The sequence below is a fragment of the Lineus longissimus genome, chromosome 3 (assembly GCF_910592395.1).
Source record: "Lineus longissimus chromosome 3, tnLinLong1.2, whole genome shotgun sequence".
NCBI classification, from domain to species: domain Eukaryota; kingdom Metazoa; phylum Nemertea; class Pilidiophora; order Heteronemertea; family Lineidae; genus Lineus; species Lineus longissimus.
The window spans coordinates 28,583,421-28,605,075 of NC_088310.1; the positions used below are offsets into that span (position 1 = coordinate 28,583,421).

General features: G+C 42.6%; 1 protein-coding gene across 2 annotated transcripts; it reads right to left on the bottom strand.

Annotated features, from left to right (window-relative positions):
- Positions 1-2,675: 2,675 nt before the first annotated feature.
- On the bottom strand, positions 2,676-19,899 carry LOC135484565 (uncharacterized). Of its 2 annotated transcripts, none has more exons than XM_064766168.1 (15): positions 19,603-19,899; positions 11,600-11,714; positions 11,195-11,320; positions 10,764-10,828; positions 10,392-10,491; positions 9,850-9,956; positions 9,532-9,669; positions 8,986-9,225; positions 8,658-8,809; positions 8,237-8,309; positions 5,796-7,701; positions 5,222-5,531; positions 4,064-4,312; positions 3,866-3,923; positions 2,676-3,586 (listed from the first exon to the last, which is right to left on the bottom strand). In XM_064766168.1, the coding sequence occupies exons 1-15, from the start codon at positions 19,819-19,821 to the stop codon at positions 3,419-3,421; spliced, it is 4,026 nt and encodes a 1,341-aa protein (XP_064622238.1). In that variant the 5' UTR covers positions 19,822-19,899; the 3' UTR covers positions 2,676-3,418. The 2 variants fall into 2 exon arrangements, with proteins under 2 accessions (XP_064622238.1, XP_064622239.1); XM_064766169.1 differs by lacking the exon at positions 19,603-19,899 and adding an exon at positions 18,328-18,409.
- Positions 19,900-21,655: the final 1,756 nt, after the last annotated feature.

Here is a 21,655-nt window from a genome sequence, read left to right on the forward strand (position 1 = left end):
GATGTCACGGTATCCAGTTAAAACGGCACCTCTTTTTTATTTGGCTCACCTTGTGAGCCTATGCGATGATGTGGCGTCCATCGTCGGTGGCGGCCGTATTGTTAGCGCGGCACGTTTCGTAAAGTCTGGACTTAAAATTGGTATAGGCCTACATATGTTCCATGGGCCCTGGGGCAATTCACACCAATCTGGTCAATCCATGATCCTCAAACTTACGAGCCTAATATTACAATGTGAATACTTTGCACTATCTATATTATTAAACGAGAGGCAAAATTTTCCTGTCAGTGATTGTCAATGACGTCATCGTATCAACTGATCACAATCAGCTATGATGTAAATGACGTGCTGTCTCCAGGATGGGCATTGAGCCCTGACGACGCCAGTCGGCATTGACGAGCACTCCAACCCAGGTCATGTGGCAACTTAAACCATCTGCAATGGGGAAGTCCGCCTGGCAGAGGTGTCTGCAAGGAGCCTCAGTGAAGCAATAATCTTACGTTTTATATGATAGGGCCTCTTATGCTCGTGTAAGTCCATGGTCAACACACACCAAGAATGATATTTACATTATAACAGTGTGACAAGATTGTGTCAGAAAACTAAGGGATTAGGTCAGTGGCGTATGCTCAAAACTTGATAATGCCACAGCAATCATGTTTGCAAGTGACATAAATCACTTGTTTGCATAGATAATTTCAGGTGCCCGCAACAAGAACTGGTCATCCTAGCAACCTCTGTTGGAAGCAAAATCAACCTGCAACCTTTAATCATATTTCTGTGTGACAGAAATTGCTTGTTTGCAGTTATAATTGCAGATGCCATCAAAATTGAATTAGAATTGGAAATCGCACGGCCTGGGATCAAGCAAAATCAACATGCAATCATGTTTGCATGTGAAAAATTGCCTGTCTGTGGTGATAATAGCAGGTGCGTGTGACAAGATTGCAATCAGCAAAGTCAAAACCAAGCGATTATCGGTTTTACTCCACGACAAGAGATCTTCTTGTTGCATATCACAACGATTCTAATCATAGTCACTGTTGAGTGACAAAAAACGCCTGTTTATTAGTGTGCAGTGCTCTGATCGATTCAAACGTAGAGCAGGTCACATACTCAATATTAAATTTCCAGCTAATGTCAACTAATGCCAGCTATTTCCAATAAATGACAGCCCTGACATTCCTCGTTGCATGCTGAATTTGTAATTTCCAGCTAATGTCAACTAATGCCAGCTATTTCCAATAAATGACAGCCCTGACATTGGTATTCAGCTGGAAGGCCTGGGTCAAGATTTTTCCACCTAATTCCAGCTCTGGAAATTTAAAGGTTCCAGCTAATGCCAGGTTATGCCAGCTTTTTCCAGAGCTGGCATTTTCTGGCACTGCCATTTACCAAAATACCGCCAAACTCCAGCCCTGACATTTTCTGGAATTTCCAGCTAATTCCAGCCTCCTGGCAAGGAAAAATAGTTTGGAATTAGGTGGAAATTGCCGGCTTTTGCCGACAATTTCCAGTCGAATTTCGCAGGGGCAAGGGTCTATCTGCTCCACATACACTATATACTGTCGTATGGTTGGGTTCTGATACATGCACTATCCTACTGTCACGCTATGTCATATGCAAAGACGAGTCGCACCAAACTCTATCTGCCTGTACGTCAACGACCTCCACCATATCACATTAAAGTAAAAGTGGCTTTAGGGTTAGTCGGTCAATATCGCAATTTAGCTTGTCAAATCCATCATTTCCGTTAACTACAAAAAAATTTTCACTTGTTATTTTTCTGCACAAAATGAAGAAACATCATCGGCCCCAAAAACATTTTGTCTATGAAAATTTTTCAGAAATTTGAACTTATCAATAAAGTTCAGCGATTTTGGCGGGAGAACCTAATCATGCATTTTGTCACCGGATTTTCAACTTCACTACGCGACCACCCGGGTAACGCGACCATTCAACTTCGGTCCCATGAGTGGTTGTGTTACCGGGGTTCCACTGCATATATATATCCGTGTTGTCTATAAGGAACACCTCCAGGAAGATACCACACCACAATACAATAGGCTTTGGACACGAGTTCCAATTTGATCTGGCTTCTACAATCAAGTCTCTCCACTTTATATGACAATAGGCGTATTTGCCTGTCCCAGGGTTATCACTGATGACATGTTCTCCATGTTTCCACAACACATTGTGTTGGTCAATGTGTTGCCTTGGGACAAGAAAGCTCACAAACTGTCATCGTGTCAAAGGTTGAGCAGTATCCCCCACCATTATGCTGGCTTCATCGTCCTACTAAGTTGTTTTGCGCTGGTCATCAGAGGCACTCAGGTAGTGGGAGCGATGTAACTGTAACCTCAGTCTCTAGTGAGGACGACCATGGCAATGAAAAATGCTCTCCATAATAGAATGTCCCGATGAAAAGGCACAATTCAGCACCAAAAGCAGCATCTCTAATAGAGAGGGTGTCTGCTGATGGAGGTTCTGTAATGACAGAGATGTGGCAGTGAATCTGACATGGCAGTTTGGAGACGTCGTATAAAATGGAACAGTCATATGGTGGTTGTGACAGAGGATGTGACAAAGACAGGATTCTGGCACCCCAGCTAGGATTTGTCACATCAAGAGAGATTCAATTGCTATTCTAAAGAAATGATTGAACAACTGCAGAATTAAACAAATCAATGGATCAACACATCCACTGAGATTTATTCTTAATAACTTATGCAAGATATGAAATCATAAATATTAAGTACGATATGTAAAACACTAACAATATCAAATTCCCATACATAATGTAAGAAACTAAATTTTCATAACATTCTGAGATTGAATTCCATTGTGCAATGACATATTGAAACCAAATTAAATCTCCGACATCGAGTGGTAAAATCTTGAAGAAGCAGTTCAGTCTTAGGAAGATTTAGCTGGTATAAACATGTTCATTTTTAAACCACAAGATAAAGACCCATCCAGATAACTGTACACAAAACTCGGACGAATTCTTGGCAAGTATAAATTAAAAGCATTTTTTCATGATAGAGAGGATGGACATAGTTCTGGACGAATTGACAACATTACAGCAGATCGGCGATGGAGAGCAAAACATTATGACCTGCTTGGAGCCTAAGTATTTCCGCCCGCTAACCGGATGCAAAAATGTATATTTTCAGAAATTTCAGATGGTACCAAAGAAAGATGGAAAGCACTTGAGATTAGATTGTTCGAGTTCATCAAGATCTGTACTCTTATAAACGGCACAGTATTGATGTCTTCTTGATGGTTACGCTTCCACAGGATTCTTTGTGCTCATTGTAACAGGATATTGGGTCCATCACACCTCAGTTTATATGGAACAAGCTGCAGGTAGATTACATAACTTTTCAAATTTCATAGTCCCACAGCGATTCTACTCTTATACAATATAAATGTTGAAGTTTTCCTGTTGAAAGCAGAGATGTGCCTCCTGCAGGATCCTCAGTCGAGGTCCCATAGGTATCCCGATGCTCTGAAGCCGCTCTTCAGTCATATACGGTAGTTCAACCATCCCGATATGCTCTGCGTCAAAGTTGGTTGCATATTTCTGGAGAAAAGATCAAAGCAATCAATAGGTTGTGAATAGGGAAAGAAGCAGCAAAAGTGTGTTGCCTCTGAAATATCACGCTTAGCTGAGTGAGTTCAAACTCAAGGTATACCATGATGAACCTAAAGGTCAAAATAATTATTCTTCATCAATGACAGACTTTTGAATGAGACATAAACTACAGTGTGACTTTTTTTCTTTGTTGAGCAAAAACATCGATGTCATCGTCATAATCTAATGTGAACTATACATCATGAGAATGTCTTTCCTGTTACTTACTTCATAACCCAACTGCTTCAGAAACAATCTCAAAAGTGGTGGTTCCTGGCCAAAAAATCTGAAACATGCAAGATATAACGTTGAAGTATCAATAGACCATCGATTCAAAGCACTTGTACTGACAACAGCCTTCAGCCTGGTGACTTCTATCAGCAAAGGGTGTAAGTATACTTGATATAAAATCAAATGATGACTCACCTTTTTAATTTATCCACCCGTTTAGGATTGGTGAGAGATGGCACCCAGCCCCTTAACCTCTCCCACTCGTTAGCACCATGATAACTCCCAGGACTCCTGTGTTCTTTCAATGCCTTCACCTCCAGCTTCAGGGCCTCAAGGTCCTGGAATATCACGTTTTGCGAGCGCATCTCTGATGAGAGGTGGGCCACACTCCTGGCGAGGGTTACCACATGTGACTCCAGTCGAGCAAATCGCTTGCTTATATTTCTGGAAAAGAGAAAAGATGTCAAATTCAGTCACTGAGAATTTGAGAAGTTTTCTTCAAGTCTGAGAGGCTATCAGAGTAGTGCAGCCAATAAGTTCCTCGGCTAGTTGCCCCTAAATGCAAGACATGGGACCCTTTCTGTCAAGTTATATGCTGTGCCAAGCAAAATGTCACCAACTTGTAGTAAACAAGTGACGTGTCAGGACTCAAAGCTGAAGGATTCCAGGACCTTCATGAACAAGTGACGTGTCAGGACTCAAAGCTGAAGGATTCCAGTACCTTCATGAACAAGTGACGCGTCAGGACTCAAAGCTGAGGGATTCCAGGACCTTCATGAACAAGTGACGCGTCAGGACTCAAAGCTGAAGGATTCCAGGACCTTCATAAACAAGTGCCGCGTCAGGACTCAAAGCTGAGGGATTCCAGGACCTTCATGAACAAGTGACGCGTCAGGACTCAAAGCTGAGGGATTCCAGGACCTTCATGAACAAGTGACGCGTCAGGACTCAAAGCTGAGGGATTCCAGGACCTTCATGAACAAGTGACGCGTCAGGACTCAAAGCTGAGGGATTCCAGGACCTTCATGAACAAGTGACGCGTCAGGACTCAAAGCTGAAGGATTCCAGGACCTTCATGAACAAGTGACGCGTCAGGACTCAAAGCTGAGGGATTCCAGGACCTTCATGAACAAGTGACGCGTCAGGACTCAAAGCTGAGGGATTCCAGGACCTTCATGAACAAGTGACGCGTCAGGACTCAAAGCTGAGGGATTCCAGGACCTTCGTGGTGCTTAACTGGCCGGTATAACAGGATTTCAAATAAAAAAGATAGCATATAATTTTTATTTGCCATTCTGCTCCCAGCCCAGGTTGTGCCTTGTCCCGCTCAACCGCTGCATGAATTCCACTCACTTTATCTCCTTACTCGTCGGAGGCCTCCTGTGCTTCCCCCTCGGCTTCCCCTTGCCATCAGGCCCAGGGGGCAGGTAATCTTTCTCGACGCCAAGAATCTTTAGGATCTCTTGATACATTGTCTCCAACCCGTCCAACTGCTTCCGAATTAGCGAGATTTCCTGGTTATTGCCGTTGGGCAAGTGAGCGGGAGTGATGTTACTCAGACCGGTTATATGATCAGTGGAGCCCGACGAGTCATCTTTATCATACGTGTCATCAGTGCTGCCATCTATATCAAAAGACACGTGATGCCCGGGAGATTTCTTTCCTGAAAACAAATACAAGATTGGCGAAGTTTAAGTACAGCAGTCGCTCCCTCAAAGACAATAAAACAGGTCAATTCAACCACACAAACCAAGTAATCACTTCGTTAGTGACGATAATGACCCATTAACTGAAACCAGTTTGTACATTTCAAGGTCTGCTTGACACCTCCAAGAGGCACTTTGCTGTTCTCCAGTCATTTAGTCAACATCATTATTGCTCTGGCACTACAATCATCTATTCCAAATAGTCTTCGCATTCCTCTTACCTGATTTTGACACCCTCTTTTTCCGGCGTTGTTTTGGAGATGGCAATGAAACTCTTCCAGGCGTATAAGGATTTGTATACACTTTATACTTCCCGTGAGGAGATCCAGGGGGCGTAATACTAATATGATTTGAAACACCAGGACCATCGATGAAAACTTCCTCAGGGAATTTCTCCATGTTCGACAAAAGATCAGGAGTTTTTCTAGCTCCTTGCGGGAACCTTGAGGATGGAGTATTCTGACGCGGCGATAATAGTTTCGTCCTCGGAGGACCGAAGCCTGTCCGAGACGAGGGGAGAAGAGGTGGAGTTGTTGGTGGAGTATTGGAAGGGGATAATGGAGGCAGGGGTGGGGTCACAGACCGCGAAGAGAACTCACTTCCAGAGAATTCAAAATCTCTGATGTTGGGCAAACCATTGTCGAACACAATATCCTGAAATGGATCTCCTAATTTTGGCAAGTTATCCGAACTGAGAGAAGAGCTGCCGTCAAATGATGTCCGTTGTTCGAGCCGTAAGAAAGGTGGACGGTCCTGATATGGAACACGACCTTGACCATGAAGAGGCACACTGCCATGCTGGAGCACATTCTGTCCATTACTGTGTTGAAAGTTACCAGAATTCATTTGATTGCTGGGAAAGTAAGCACCTCTTGACGCTTCATTGTCAAGCTGACGTCCATCTTGTGGACCCCTATTGTCAACTGACCAATCGTGTCTGAGACCAGGAGGATAATGCTGCTGCCCATCCACAGAATTACGAATATGATCAAGTTCTGAAGCGCTGTGGTGCTGACGATTCATCTCATCAAAATTACTGTCCTTTTTCACTAATTCCATACTTAAATTGTGCATAGCGACCATATCTATTTCATCTCTAGTCCAAAGATCATTTTGATCAGAGTGTCTAGTAGCCTTGTGTAGATCCGATCCACTTACAGCCTCATGTGGATGGCCAGCGCTCACTTGTCTCTCATGAATAGTACCAACAGTATAACCCGCCTCTGAATCCCTCTTCCCCATATCTCCTTCACCAACCACATTACTCTGAGCCAGAAAAGACGTCTCCAATTCCCTATGCTCAGCCATGTCATTACGAGTCATATCAATGTTCGGAATCCTTAACGACTCCTGGCATATTGCACCTTTTGGTTTACCTGACATACATCTTGTGTCATCAGGAGGCCAGTTCCTATTTTCTATTTTATTAGATTCACTACGAGTCACTTGGGCCATTTGTAACTGCCCAGAATTGGCCCGAGGGCTCCTCCTGTCTGGACTCCTATCCCCCCTCTCATTCCTAGCACCACTCGATTCCATTGTGATTTCAATGTACTCTGCATCAACTGGACGTTCTGCATCACCTTCCCGAAGGTGACCATAATCTCCCAGTCCCCGAGGCGGCCCAGGTCCTTTATCACCACCACCAAACCAATCCGTAGATTTATTTTCCTGGTTCAAATCGAACATAACCCGAGTATTCAACTGATCCTGTCCTTCATGCCTCTCAACATAAGAGATAGAAACAGGTCGCGATCCTACATCTTCACCATTCCTTTTGTTATTTGAGGTTACATCTCGATTTGGAGAAACGTCTTGGCGCACGCCATCTCGTTTTGGGGAGACATCGTTCCACACCCCTTGATGATTTGGTGAAATATCCCTCCCCATCATTTCCCGATTCAAAGAAGTTTCCTTCCCAAGTGCTTTATTGTTCGGGATGGCATAAATCTTTTGCGGTGGTCCTCTAGGAGCAACAGCCGGTTTGTGATTGTTAAAACTTTGTTGTTGGGGTGCCCCGTGACTATTTGAAGTCAGTCCCATGGGCGTATTCCTTGGTGGTACTGTGGGATGGCGCATTCTGTTGGTATCAGGTGGCAGCTTGTATGGTGGGGGTTGTCTCTGAGGCTGGAAAAGGATACAAAGATTCAATCATGACGGTTATGATAGTTACATGAACGGTCATAATTGGTGGGGTCCGAGATGGGCCTACCTAGCCCGAGAATATAAAGAGAAGAAGGCAAAGCAGCAGCAGGGAGATACTGGGAAGAACCAACCCCTTACCACAATGGCCATATCTTACTTGGTGTATTCCAGACATAAATGATCATTCGATCTCTCCAGTTATAAACCTCTTGTTCAAATGACTAACACAGCAAATCTCTACTATACTATATATTTGCATCTCAACCAAGCAAATCCTATATCACATTTTCAAATGTTTGCTTAGTTATGAGTGTACATATTTAACTCAAATATTATATTTGTACGAATCAATTAATGCACATTATACATGGGGCACCAAAATTAAAGCAAGGCAAAAACATAGGTTCATTTACAGAGTTTATGAGAAGAAATACTAGTTATAGGACTTATTGATTCATGAAGGCGCTATTAAAGATGCAGGATATTCAAGTCGTAGATTAGTGTTTACAAAACTCACCAAATGGCCTGGTGGTCCCCCCTGAGGTGTACCATACATTCTATTGCAGGCATCGCGTAGTTCAGGAGTTTTTCTGGAACAAGAAAGCAAGTAGATGTTGGTATAAACAAGGCACAACACGCTCTAGTTTAAAGTTATTTGAGTCATAGCACATGGTGGTTTGTAGTTTCAAAACAGTCATGTCTGTGATTTGTACCGATGCAGTATCTGCAAAACTAAAGCCCCAGCTAAGGTGCTGTAGGATCTTGACGCATACCTTGGTGAATATCAGTGGGCCTATCACCGATACCCTATTGTCAAGCACAAATTGCCATCCCTTTGGACCACCCTGTTCTAACCCTAATTTGCAGGATCAATTATTGAGTAATTCTGCTGTCTTAATGTCATATCATTACAATGCTTCACTAAGACACACTCTTACCTGCGATTTGGTGAACCTGGAGTCTGTTGTTGCCTTGGAGGTGACTGGTTTGGTGGTTTATTTCTTGGACGGTATGGTGGAGGAGGTCTGTGATGTCGGTCTAAGATCACTTCACCTCTGGGTCCATATTGCCTCTCACCGGGTTTGGATGGCTGGATAAGAGATGAACACTTGATGCATTGCTGTGACCGTACTGAGATTGCAAGTCACTCTACTTCAAATGCCAAGATTCCTCGTACCTGACGTCAGTTTGATACAACTGAGAAACATGGACCCCTCCCTCTGGCGCTAACAGAGTCATTACTCAAGTATTGGCTCAGATACTTACCACATAGCCAGCTGGGGGATTCTCCCTGCTCGGGCCAGCAGTCTTGACTGTTATATCTGGAGACATATCTGGACAGAAAGCGCTATTCTCAAACACGTCATCTTCGAAGGATGCGAAGCGATCTTTTGGTTGGGGAGGCAGGAGCAGCTCCCCATCATCATAGGTTGCATTGTTATGGTTCGTCAGGAGAGATTTCAGTTTCTCTTCCACGGTCATTGTGTTTGGCAATGAAAGTGGACTCTGAAATGTTTTAACAATTCAGCGAATGTACAACACTGATTTTCAACAATATGCATTTTACATTATTGACCTTCTGACAAAAACTTCAAAATGTCTCAGGTTTTCCCACATAACTGGTGAGAGTAAGTGGCCTGGATGCCTGTTGTGGTCCAGGGGCTGTCTTTGACCAGCACTCTCAGACACATCACATTCTGCTGTGTATCTATTACATACCGTTCTAGCAGAGTCGGTTCATTTTTATAGACCATGCAATACATGCTTAACCTGACTTGACCCATCCAGTCACCTGCTCTTCTGGTTACTTACTGCACTGAAGCCTAGGGGTGTCTGACCCCCTCCTCTCAGAGGAGTAGACTTTGACACATATGACGAGTCTGGACTGTGTCCTGGAGGATGCATATGTTGATGCTGAAGAACTCCATGGGCATCCATCTCTGTTGTGGACTGCAGGATTAAAGATGGCTATAAGACATGGAAACTTTAGGATGGTTGCCACCCACGGCATTTGGCAACAATACAATGAGACTAAGCCATGAAGAGAGTTTACAACAAGCTGCCCGGGCTGAACACCTTCCTTTAAGAGTGACATCAATTGAACACAGAGGAGAATAGTACAATATTTACCATTTTAGGTGCCGGATTCTTGACTTGACTAACGGTTTCTTCTTTCCCACCCATTATGCCGGGTAACATCTCTAACCCACCGTTGATGAACTCCGACCCAGGCATAGCTGAAAATCAAAGGAACACTCCATCACAATCTCGCTTCACCTCTCATCTTCATCAAGCATTCTAAGCAAATATGTCTGATGATGTTTCTCAAAATTTTGAAAAGTTTTCAAAGTCAAAAAAAAATGGTACTGATGATTTTGGTTCATTTTGAGCAGGTGTCCGTGGTGCTACAATAATCAAGAGAGAGATTTGTGCCGGATGTTAATTGCCAGGTTAATTTGAGATGCGGTCGCAACCGATTACAGCAATTACGCCCTTTGGTCAGATTAGAGGGAGGAATTTGGTCATTGGGACCACCCAATCCAGTGGTCGTGTTACTGGGGGCCTTGTTATCGTAATTAGAGAGGAAACCATTCAGGACCGGCGATTCTTGGTCGTCATAGCGGGGTGGTCGGATTACTGGGGTGGTCGCCGACCGGGGTTCCACTGTATACCTTTAGGTTTTTCTGTCCAATTTGAAGGTGTACTTGATTGTGGGCTGTAGCTGCTTGTGGAGGACTGCTGACCACTGAATACAACCCCAGTGGGCCGAGACTGAAAAGGGATTTGAAATTATATAGCAAGGCATTGTATTATATCTCTCAAACCAAGTACAATAGGGTTACTCATTTCAAGAGAAAGCACTCTGTTCAAAAGATCACAAAAAACCTCCTGCCTACCTTCCTTGATCTGTTGTTGGAGAGGAAACTCTCTTTGGCAATGCGGTTAAAATACCTTACCAACTGCCAAAGGTCCTACACTAGGTGACACTCAGTCCTACCTAAGCTTAGCTCTCAGGTTGATATTTTCAATTCTCATTTACTTACATCAAACTTGTCTCTGATGTTCTTCATTAGTAAAAGGGTGGACTTGAGATTGCCTTCCACCAGTTCTGGAAGAAATACAATACTTTGAGCAGAGCGGTGGATGTTTCATTGATAAACTGCCACATTGTCCAATAAGCCAACCTCAATAGCACACTGTGGTATCAGATATCCAGTTCTTGGACAGCACGCTTGCTGTGTGATATTGTTGGTTTGTCAAATGATCACCAGGTGGCAGGTTCTACATGTAACGATGAACTTCCATGGTAACATCATACTGAGCTCATTCATAATTGACCCCTTAAGTGAACACTATCATCAGTTACCTGCTATACAAGCAACCCTCTTGTTCCATAACGTTATTTTTCAAAAGAGCAGACCACTCAATCAAACCAAATATCTCACTTTTTGGCATATATTAGAAGCTGACCTACCTTCTGCTTTGATAGCCTCTGTCTCCACCCCTCTCGACTCGAGCAGATTCAAACATTGTACAACATTCTGTATCTTATGTGACTTGAGGACTGGGAGACCATGGATTCCAGAGGGCCGCTCATTACCTGAAGATGAAACCAAACAAGCATTACATGTCATAGTGAACTGTTCATTTGAGTGTTTAATGAGCACACACATGAGTAAAGAAGCGGACATTCTAAGGAGGAACTTTTTTGCATGAAAATATAAAAAAGTCCATATCATGACATTTGATATATTGGTTTCTCTGGATCGCCCTACTAGACAAAGGGAGTGAGAAGCTCCACTACTTACATAATAGCTCTGTGATAGTTACAAGTGTTACACCATCACTGCACCCTCGCCTCAGATCTTCTACTACTTACATAATAGCTCTGTGATAGTTACAAGTGTTACACCATCACTGCACCCTCGCCTCAGATCTTCTAATGGACGGTGATCCTGTTGTTTGAGAAGTTCATTCACCCAAGTTGTGTGTTCCTACAACAAGAAAGAGAGGCTTTCATTTGTTTGTTTCAAGAGTTGAGAAACTTGCAGTTTGAGGTTGTCATCTACTTTTTTCCTGTCATGCAAAATAGAGACGGTGTAGAGACAGACAGAGACAGGTTGTGATATTGTCCTTGATCTCAGAGAGGAGACAAGACACTTTAGGCAGCGGCAGAGACAGACAGAGACAGGTTGTGATATTGTCCTTGATCTCAGAGAGGAGACAAGACACTTTAGGCAGCAGCAGAGACAGACAGAAACAGGTTGTGATATTGTCCTTGATCTCAGAGAGGAGACAAGACACTTTAGGCAGCAGTAGAGACAGACAGAGACAGGATGTGATATTGTCCTTGATCTCAGAGAGGAGACAAGACACTTTAGGCAGCAGCAGAGACAGACAGAGACAGGTTGTGATATTGTCCTTGTTTATAGAGGGACTTTATGACAGGTATCCCCACTCATTTTAGAGAACTAGGTTGGACCATGATTTGATCTTGTTTATAGAGGGACTTCATGACAGGTATCCCCACTCATTTTAGAGAACTAGGTTGGACCATGATTTGATCCAAGCCCGTTTCTGACATTGCATACCAGTCAGGTTTTCACCGGCCAGTGACCAAAAGAGATGTTATAAATAACCATTACAGTGTTATTTCATCAAATTGGCACGTTTTGATGAATCTTGACTCACGAACAAAACTGTAATTTGATGCAAAGCAAACTAAGCCAATGGAATAAAGCGAGGGTCAATATGGACATTCTACACTAGGCCTTTAAACATAATGTACGAACATGCTGAACAATCTCGGGTTGTTTGCGACAGTGTATAAGACGAGTCTAGGTTAAACCCAATGGCAGGGAGCAGTTCTTGTTTTATGTCAATATGTATGTTTGCCAACAGGCTCTTTCATGATTTTACAATAGTTACCTATGCCAAGGTTCTGTCTCTTCTTTACCACTTAGCGATATAATATTTCGAATCTTCCCTAAAAGTTTGGTGCCGGCAGCATACTGAAGAAGACTGCTGGCGCAGCTTATGTGTATCAGAGTGAATGCACTTCCACTGACTGTGATCTGTAGCAAAACACTTCACAACTACTGCCACTGCTATCAGTCTGGGTATCAGTGACAGCCGTCATTTCAGCACTCACTAGAGCTCGACCTGAGACCAGGCTTCGAACCCAAGACCTCTCGACACCTTAACCAGTACACGACCACGCTCAACAATCCAGTATCCCAGCACTCCAGAATCCTACTAGTTCCTGGGTTAATGTGTGGTATTCCTAAGTCAATGGTTCGACTTGCATGTCAGAAGTATGGGGTGTGTTTTTGGTCTGGTGGGAAGCTTACCATTTGACTAAAGGATAAACTACTGCCAGACACATCCTATGCCATCATACCTTCATGTCGTCAATGATAGGATCAGACACATCCTATGCCATCATATCTTCATGTCGTCAATGATAGGATCACCTCACAATAATATTACAATCCAACTTAGACCATATGAACTGGGTGAGGTGCCGATATCATTGGAAATATGTCAGATATCCATGTTCATATGTCAGTCTAAAATATCCTAAGCTAACTCCATAACAATCTCTAAAACCCTCAGAGCCAAAACAGCTGAATATACTCTACAAAGAGTATAGTGTTGACCTCAATGCTCACTCATAAGCAGGAACTGTGTACGATTCTGCCAACAGAACATGAAAAGCGAGCAGTTTCCATGGTAAAACCTTACCTGAGAAATACAAGATGTCAAAATATGTTAGGTGAAGTATTCTACAGGTTTCAGATAAATCCATCTGCGTACATCCGTCTAACTTTACTATGGTCTAAGAATCGTAAAGTAGGAAACCTACAGTTTGTATGTGAACTCTCTGTCATGCACAGAGGGACTTCACAAGTGATTTAGTGGCATATGTCACCTCATGGAATCTCAAAAGGTGAAACACAATGAAATACCACTATAAAAGGATTGAGAATTCAAGATTTCATGGGTGTGTGTGCATGTCCGGGTGTATATCATTGTGACAGGACTCAATGGTGTGACGAGGTGGGCCGGGTAGGTTCTACATGGATGATCTGATTAGGTTTGGGATTTGGATAATCTGTCATAACATGACTTTGGGGAGGATTACATGTATGATTAAAGATAATCTATGATTCTACATGTTCTATCAAATATTGTCAAATTATCAAAACCACGTCCATTGTGGACTTTGTCAACCCATACTGTGAAAGAATGAGCGGAGGACTCAGCATTTGAAAAGGTGGGAAAAGACAAATGACAGGAAGTGATCAATCTTCTTAGTCAATTTTCACAAGAATTGGAATAATTTCGGTTGAATTTTTTAATAGCTTGCCAATTGTAACTGAAACATAGTCCTGTGATTTATCATGAATTCACTAGTAGGCCTACACCTAGATGCCTACAATACTCTTTGCTTCTACAAGGCCTATAAGTTTAGCCCTCAAGCCAATGACTTCCCCATAAAGATAGTATTAGCATATCCTAAAGCTCCGGGAAATTCCCAACTTGAACCGATCACAGATGCTCTAACTACAGCCTACAGTATTTGCTCGCCAAATAGAAAAATATTTTTTTAGGCCTAAACCGATAAAACTGGATTAGACTCCCATTGAAGTGGTAAAACATCCTAATCCCTGGAACGAATAGGCTTGATATGCACTTAGACAGACCCACGAGACATGTCTGGCTTCACACTGGTATTCCCACACCTTGACTTGATTGAACTGTTGGCTCAAAATCCATTTTTAATTGATTTGCCTGTGTTATATTTCATGCAGTTGCACTGATAAGGGCACTATAAGGTCATATCAGCCAAATGCCAAATTAGTAAATGCGTATGTTGTTCAACATAGAAATGCAACTGCTGTTCTGGCCGTTAAAACCACCACTGTCCCACTCTCTTATTTCAAGTCTTACTTATTCAAAGTGTCGCCCTTCTGTATCCACAGCAGACTTCTACAGCAGACGTCATTTATAGTTAGCAGACATTACGCTGCAAACAGTCGAATTCAATTTCTTCATACACATAGATACAGAGGAAAACACTTCATTTAAACTTCAATGCAACTGAAGTACCCGCGGATATAATGCCCGTAGCTTAGCAACCAGGCAAACATGTGGCCATGGAAAATAGATTCTTGAAATCGACTGACTGCACTCAATATCAGCATGTGCAGTTCAGACATGGGGTCTAATGATGATGAGGGTATGCTTACATGCGCTGATGAGGGTATGCTTACATGCGATGATGAGGGTATGCTTACATGCGCTGATGAGGGTATGCTTACATGCGCTGATGAGGGTATGCTTACATGCGATGATGAGGGTATGCTTACATGCGATGATGAGGGTATGCTTACATGCGCTGATGAGGGTATGCTTACATGCGCTGATGAGGGTATGCTTACAATACATGCGATGATGAGGGTATGCTTACAATACATGCGATGATGAGGGTATGCTTACAATACATGCGATGATGAGGGTATGCTTACATGCGCTGATGAGGGTATGCTTACAATACATGCGATGATGAGGGTATGCTTACAATACATGCGATGATGAGGGTATGCTTACATGCGCTGATGAGGGTATGCTTACAATACATGCGATGATGCAGGGTATGCTTACATGCGCTGATGAGGGTATGCTTACATGCGATGATGAGGGTATGCTTACATGCGATGATGAGGGTATGCTTACATGCGATGATGAGGGTATGCTTACATGCGATGATGAGGGTATGCTTACATGCGATGATGAGGGTATGCTTACATGCGATGATGAGGAATAATGCAGACTAATGACACTGCATCAAAGGAAGAAGTCAACGCTTCTACAGAATACCAACAATTCCAAATTTCCCAGTGCCGAGTCAGTGGAAGCGCTGGATACACCTTCACCTGAAGTTTGGAATCTGTAGGCCCAAAATGTAGAATTACACTGACTGGAAAATCGTATATATAGAATAGATTTGACCTTAGTAGATGTCCACTGCTTCCTTCTCTGCTTAGGTGAGATAATGACCCATCCTAGTCACAGTGGGCGGTATTAGCCTCACATGGATACTGCCACAGATCTAACAACTGCTATGAGGAGTAGCCGAACCTTTCTCATGAATTTTGGAACATACCGAGGAACCATCTTCATCTTCAGCTGACACGCTGCCAGCCTTCATCATTCTGAACACAGCTGTCAAAGTTACAACATTAAAACATGTAAAGCTATTCTTGAAGGTTTAAATTAAACCAATATCCTTGGCCCCGAGGTCCTTCGCCCAAGGCAAGGTAGACAAGAACAATACAAACAGAGAATGGCCCGTTGTGCCTGTTGAACGATCTATTTTTACATCCAGAGTGGTATTGATGAAAAGGAGAAGGATCTCATTGTGATAACCTCCGGCAATATCAAACAAGAAAGACCAGAAGATGGAGGTTTAAGACCAAACTAAAGCAAGGTTTTGGTGCTGGAATATAACATTTAGTACCTGTGGCAAATCCAGAAATTTGGAGAGGGAGAGCAGGCCAAACTGGAGAGCACTGAAGATGCAATCTAAGAGAGCGAGGGTTCTGGGCCCCATGCTCAAAAAGAAAATGGAATCGGAAATACTGGTCATGCAGTTTCCGGACAACCATGTAAAAGATTAGAAGTGGTTTTTGCTTCTTGAGGAGTGGTGCCTAGAACAATCATTGCCCTCGGGACCTTAAATCCGTCACTGCACACGGCACAGACATAAAAACGGATCTATCCCACCCTCCCCTAATTTATCTGATTAGAAAATGTTCAAACTTTTTCAAAACTACTCAGTCGATGAGTAAACTGAAAAGACAAAATAAACTGGACTCGAAACCCACCATTCAATCACCGAATCATTCCATCTACCTCGATATTCTTTTCAGGTCACCACATTCCACACCATCTGCCCTGGAAGTATTTTGATTATTCATTGCTGCGGAGCCAAGGTTAATCTTGGGCAGCTGCTAACAGGTGTTGGAGCTTCCACCTTGGACAGTTCAAGGACTTTGCTCAGATATATCAGAGGCAAGTAAGTATATCCCTTTTCATGTCAAACAGAATATGGTGTCAGTATGATGAAAGGGTTAAGGCAAAATAACTGCTCTTTCTTGGGCCTGTCACATTTACCTTAGAGTAACCAGCATTGACCTGCCTCAGCTAAATAAGGGCAGTAGTCATGTTCAGATGTGTTTCACCTCATTCAAAAGCTGTATAGGTTTAAATATGTGTATGAATTATTCCATAATGTTAAGTAGAAAGCACCAAGCACAGCATGCAGCCCCCAAAACAACCAAATTTTGCACCAACGTTGACCAAAAAGGTGTGCCTCTGGTAGCCTACCCAAGTAGTGATTTTCGACTACATCATGTTTTTTCAGTCCCCAAGTTTCTGCTGTGTTGGCTTTCCATACTGATTGGAAAGAACCAGTCTATTCACTACAGAATATGCACTGATAAATTCACCAATCTCACTTGCCTCTTTATATATTTACAGGAAAGGTGCCCACAACCTGACCATGGGGAAACCAATGCTAGTGACCTTGATCTTTATACTGGTCACAGGGATAGTGGACGCCTCCAAGATCTTGATCATACCCTTCAACATGGGCAGCCACATCAACATCTTTACAAGCCTTGGGAAAGCTCTTAAAGATGATGGCCATGAGGTTTGGATGTTGGCTTTCGACAAGTACGACGCAGACATACAGAAAAGCGGAATCACACCCCTGACATTTCCCTTGAAACCTGAGAATGCTATTTTCACGAAGATTGAGGAATGGACAGCTGGAAGTCCAGACGGTGACCTGGCTCATGCCCTTAGGAAACTTGAAACAAGTCCCAAATGGAGCATGTCATTCAGTCGGGTCTGTGATGACATTATGCAAAGCGACCACCTCATGACAACAATTCAGAAACAGAAGTTTGACCTTTCTGTTTTGGATGGGGATGAGCATGTTCTGTGCCATTTGATGATACCCTATATGTTCGATATTCCCTTTGTGACCGTCCATACATTTCAAACTACCTCATGGGTGTCAGGTGTGACTGGGATGCCGTCAATCGAACCAGAGATCTCCAGGCCGTTCTCAAATCAAATGAACTTCTGGGAGAGGCTGGAGAATCTTAAGGCTTGGAGGAGAAGATATGATAATTCCTATTACAACCTTTATAATCATCACATGAATAGTTACTGCCCACAAAACAAACCAAAAATTCCCCTGAAAAAACTTGCAGGGATGGCAGAAATGTATTTTATCAATTACGAGATAATGTGTCTGGATTATCCGAGGGTTTCCGCACCAAACATGCAGTTTTTGGGTGCAACGACAGCCTTCCCAGCGAGACGTTTACCGGAGGAGTTAGAAAGGTACATTGAAGGAGCCGAACATGGTATTGTTGTCATGAGTTTTGGGTCTGGTCCACCAGCACAATACATCTGGAAACTGATCGGCGAGAAAATATTTGATGCTTTGGCTCAACTTCCACAACGTGCCATTGTTCAATATGGGCTGGAGAAAATCTACGGGAACGTGCCAGAAAACGTCAAGTTACTCACTTGGCTACCGCAGAATGATATCCTTGGACACCAAAAGACCCGCCTCTTCATCACACATGGTGGTAACAATGGCCAAAACGAAGCTGCATATCATGGTGTGGCCATGCTTGTTATTCCACTCGTCCATGATCAAATGTATAATGGAGAGCGCATTGAGGCACACGCATATGGAAAGTGGGTGAAAGACAAAAAAGGAATCACTTCTAACGAACTCTTCCAAGTAATGTCTGAGATCATCAACAACAAGACCTATGCATACAACATCAAGAAATGCTCGCAAATTATCCAGAGTATGCCGACAGCGAGGGAGACGTTTGTATTCTGGGTGAACCACATCTTAAGATTTGGTGGCGCTCATCTACGACCACCGAGCCTTGATATGCCCCTGTATCAGGTTCTGATGTTGGACATTCTGGTATATTATGTCATCTACTATATTGTCATCATCCATTTTGGGGGGGTTGTTGTTTACTATGCATTCAAGTTCTTGTGCACAATATGGAAGAGATATAAAGTGAAGAAAGAATAAGACATGTGTGAAAAGTTTGACAATGTCATAACTACGATACATTGCACTGTCAAACCAGTCCATTACATGGCAATGAATTGTCCAAAAACATTGATTTAATATAAGCTGGGCTGGGCTCAGTTTCGAACTCATGATACAATGCAATAATGTTTAATCCTGCTCTGTAAGTGTAATTTAGAACAATGAAAAATTTGTCACAGCAGCCAGAATGGGAAGCCAAAGTGAGATGCCCAGAAAGGGAGCATAACACTTGTGTGACTACATTGCCACCTGTGACCATCAGCACTCCGGGAAGGTACTCTGCAAGGGAGAACCTAGGTGTCTACCAATGATGGAAGGAGTCAAGGACACGACGATGAAAATATTATGAATAGTTTACTGAGAACAGGATGAATCAGGAGCAACAGTCATTACTTGTACTTGATGAGCGAAGTTTGCTCATATTGAGTATTGACACTAATATAATGTTGGTTAGGTTTGTCGAGCTACTGTTAATTTGACTCCGTCCTGACCAACAAATGGTCAAGAAAAAAAAGGTGCACAGTCATCATTTTCAACTTACCACTCTTAAGATGGTGATCGGGCAATAAACAGGTGCATGTAGAACAGAGTTTGCAGTAACCTAGGGTGTCGGGGCTTGGCTAATAAACAACACTTTTCAGGCTCAGCTGTTCAATGAAATTATTGGTCCCTACTACATGTCACCCCACTGCACAGCCAGAGAGCGATAAGAGCAACAGACTTACCTCACAATCCTTCAGTGCCCACTCCCCACCCACGGACAGCAAAGGAGCATTCCCTTTAGGGTGGGTGACCCTTGGCACGGGTACCGGTGGTTCCTTCCTTACTCCTTGGGCTTTCTGGTGGCTAGGACTGCCACTCGGATCATGAAGCCAACCTGACGACATGATAGGCCGACCAGGAGGGCCATGTCCGTCTGTGTTGCCCTGGGATGCAGTCGGCATCGTTTGCTACAACGAGCCTGTAAGAATAGGAAAACAAGTCAAGACACACACCAGCCAAGACAAGGACTATAACTTCTTCCATAGAAGCCCACCAACAAGTAAATCCTCCCTTTTGCTTTTCAAAGTGACTTCATGCTGTTACTAACAACATTAGTTTTTAAAAGTGATAACCCCTGGCTATTCCCGATAGAATACCCTGGACACGATTGTCCACTGAAATAACCCGCTGTTTTTGTGGACATATCCTCACAGTTATTGCTTAATCAACAACAAAGCAAAAAATAACAATATCGGCTATGTTTGCAGAACAAGTTAGCAATGGTTAGTCAAAGATCTGAAACTATTGTGATAGCGTTTTACAGGAAGAGACAATTGGCAGTTTTTCTTGTGGAAAATGTGCTAAATGTTTAGGTCTAATATGGTGGCTTAGCAAGACAGCTTTCTGACACAAGTATTGCAATCACTACAGACTTCCTCTTGCATGCTTCCAAACAAATCCCATCATCTCAATTTGGTAGAATCTAGGAATTTTAGGATTATCAAAAACAGTGGATCTGAAAGATTTAGTTCACACGGATTCATATTGTTTTTTGTTTTAGTAACACTATCTAATCAATACTTGGTTTACATGAGATAGGAAGCTTTTTAACAGCATGCACTTCATGACAATTTGCTGGAAACTTCTTCAATATCTGACTATTCCGATGACAGGTAAACAAGAAAACAATAAGGTAAAGTATTGTTTCTGTAATGCAGGCTTGACTTCATAAATGACATTAGTTTATCCTGCACTTATTACAGATGGACGCCTTTTCAAGTTTAAGGTGATTTGTTGCACCCCTCTCCTTTTACCAGTGGTTCACTGCTGCCTGTCTTTTCAGCTGAAAGCTCAAACTTCCAGCTAAAAGTTCAAAACGTACAGAGGAACCAGTGTGAATCTGGATACAAGATCAACATGCAAGTCAGTACATTGAGACAAGTGTCATATGACACACTGACGAACCTACATCTCATGTCATGAGACTTTCAATCATATCACAGCCTTCTACACAAGGCCTTGGCCTTCTACAATACTTTAAAATGCACAATAGGAGTGTCCTGAGTGGACGAGTCCCTCCCTTTATCATCACTTCAGTAGGTGTCTCATTGGAAACAGATAGTAGAGTACAATAGAAATAGCAAGAATACAAGAAACAAACTGGTGGTTAATAGTCAATGTCATCTGCATTTAACTATTTAGATCACATCACTCTCAATGAAACTAAGTTCAATCCTATCAAAGAATTGTAGATCTCTAAATCTATTCACCAAAATTCACTGATGACAATGAGTTTAAATCATTTCAACAGTAAATTATTTTTGCAAGGGAATGTTTTCGATCTATGAAACCTTGCCTAGGCCATGTTGTCATTCAATTCATTGTCACCTTTGACCATCGATGACATTCAGGAGTAAATAGAGCAACTCCACTGCCAATCAAAGATAACAGAAGAAGTGGAATGATAGAATAAGGCTCTTGATTTGGCCAAGATAAATTATATAAAGGTATTCTCCTGAACCTTGCCATATATATATCCCTGCCAACTCAAAACCACCTTGTTTGAGGACTATTTAGGGGGGGTGGCGCCTTGAGCGTGGTGGACCACGAAAAGGCGCCCAATATAAGTTTTTCAATTCATTCATTCATAGTTTTGCTAAACCTATAATTTACCTTTTTGAATATTTTGGTATGAAATTGATAAGTGTAAGTTGACTCTTGCCATAGGTAGGCTTGCACAGGCCTACTGACTGTATTAAAAACAAGACGAGACAAAAAACAAAGTGTCAAACTTGA

Bases quoted from the DNA above. Each gene is read 5' to 3' on its own strand.
- LOC135484565 (XM_064766168.1), bottom strand. From the start codon at position 19,821: ATGCCGACTGCATCCCAGGGCAACACAGACGGACATGGCCCTCCTGGT. The intron at 9,226-9,531 runs GTAAGTAACCAG...AAAACATTTCAG, and splicing joins CACCCCTAGGCTTCAGTGCA to AGTCCACTTTCATTGCCAAA. The intron at 8,310-8,657 runs GTAAGAGTGTGT...TTCTTGTTCCAG, and splicing joins CCAGGTTCACCAAATCGCAG to AAAAACTCCTGAACTACGCG.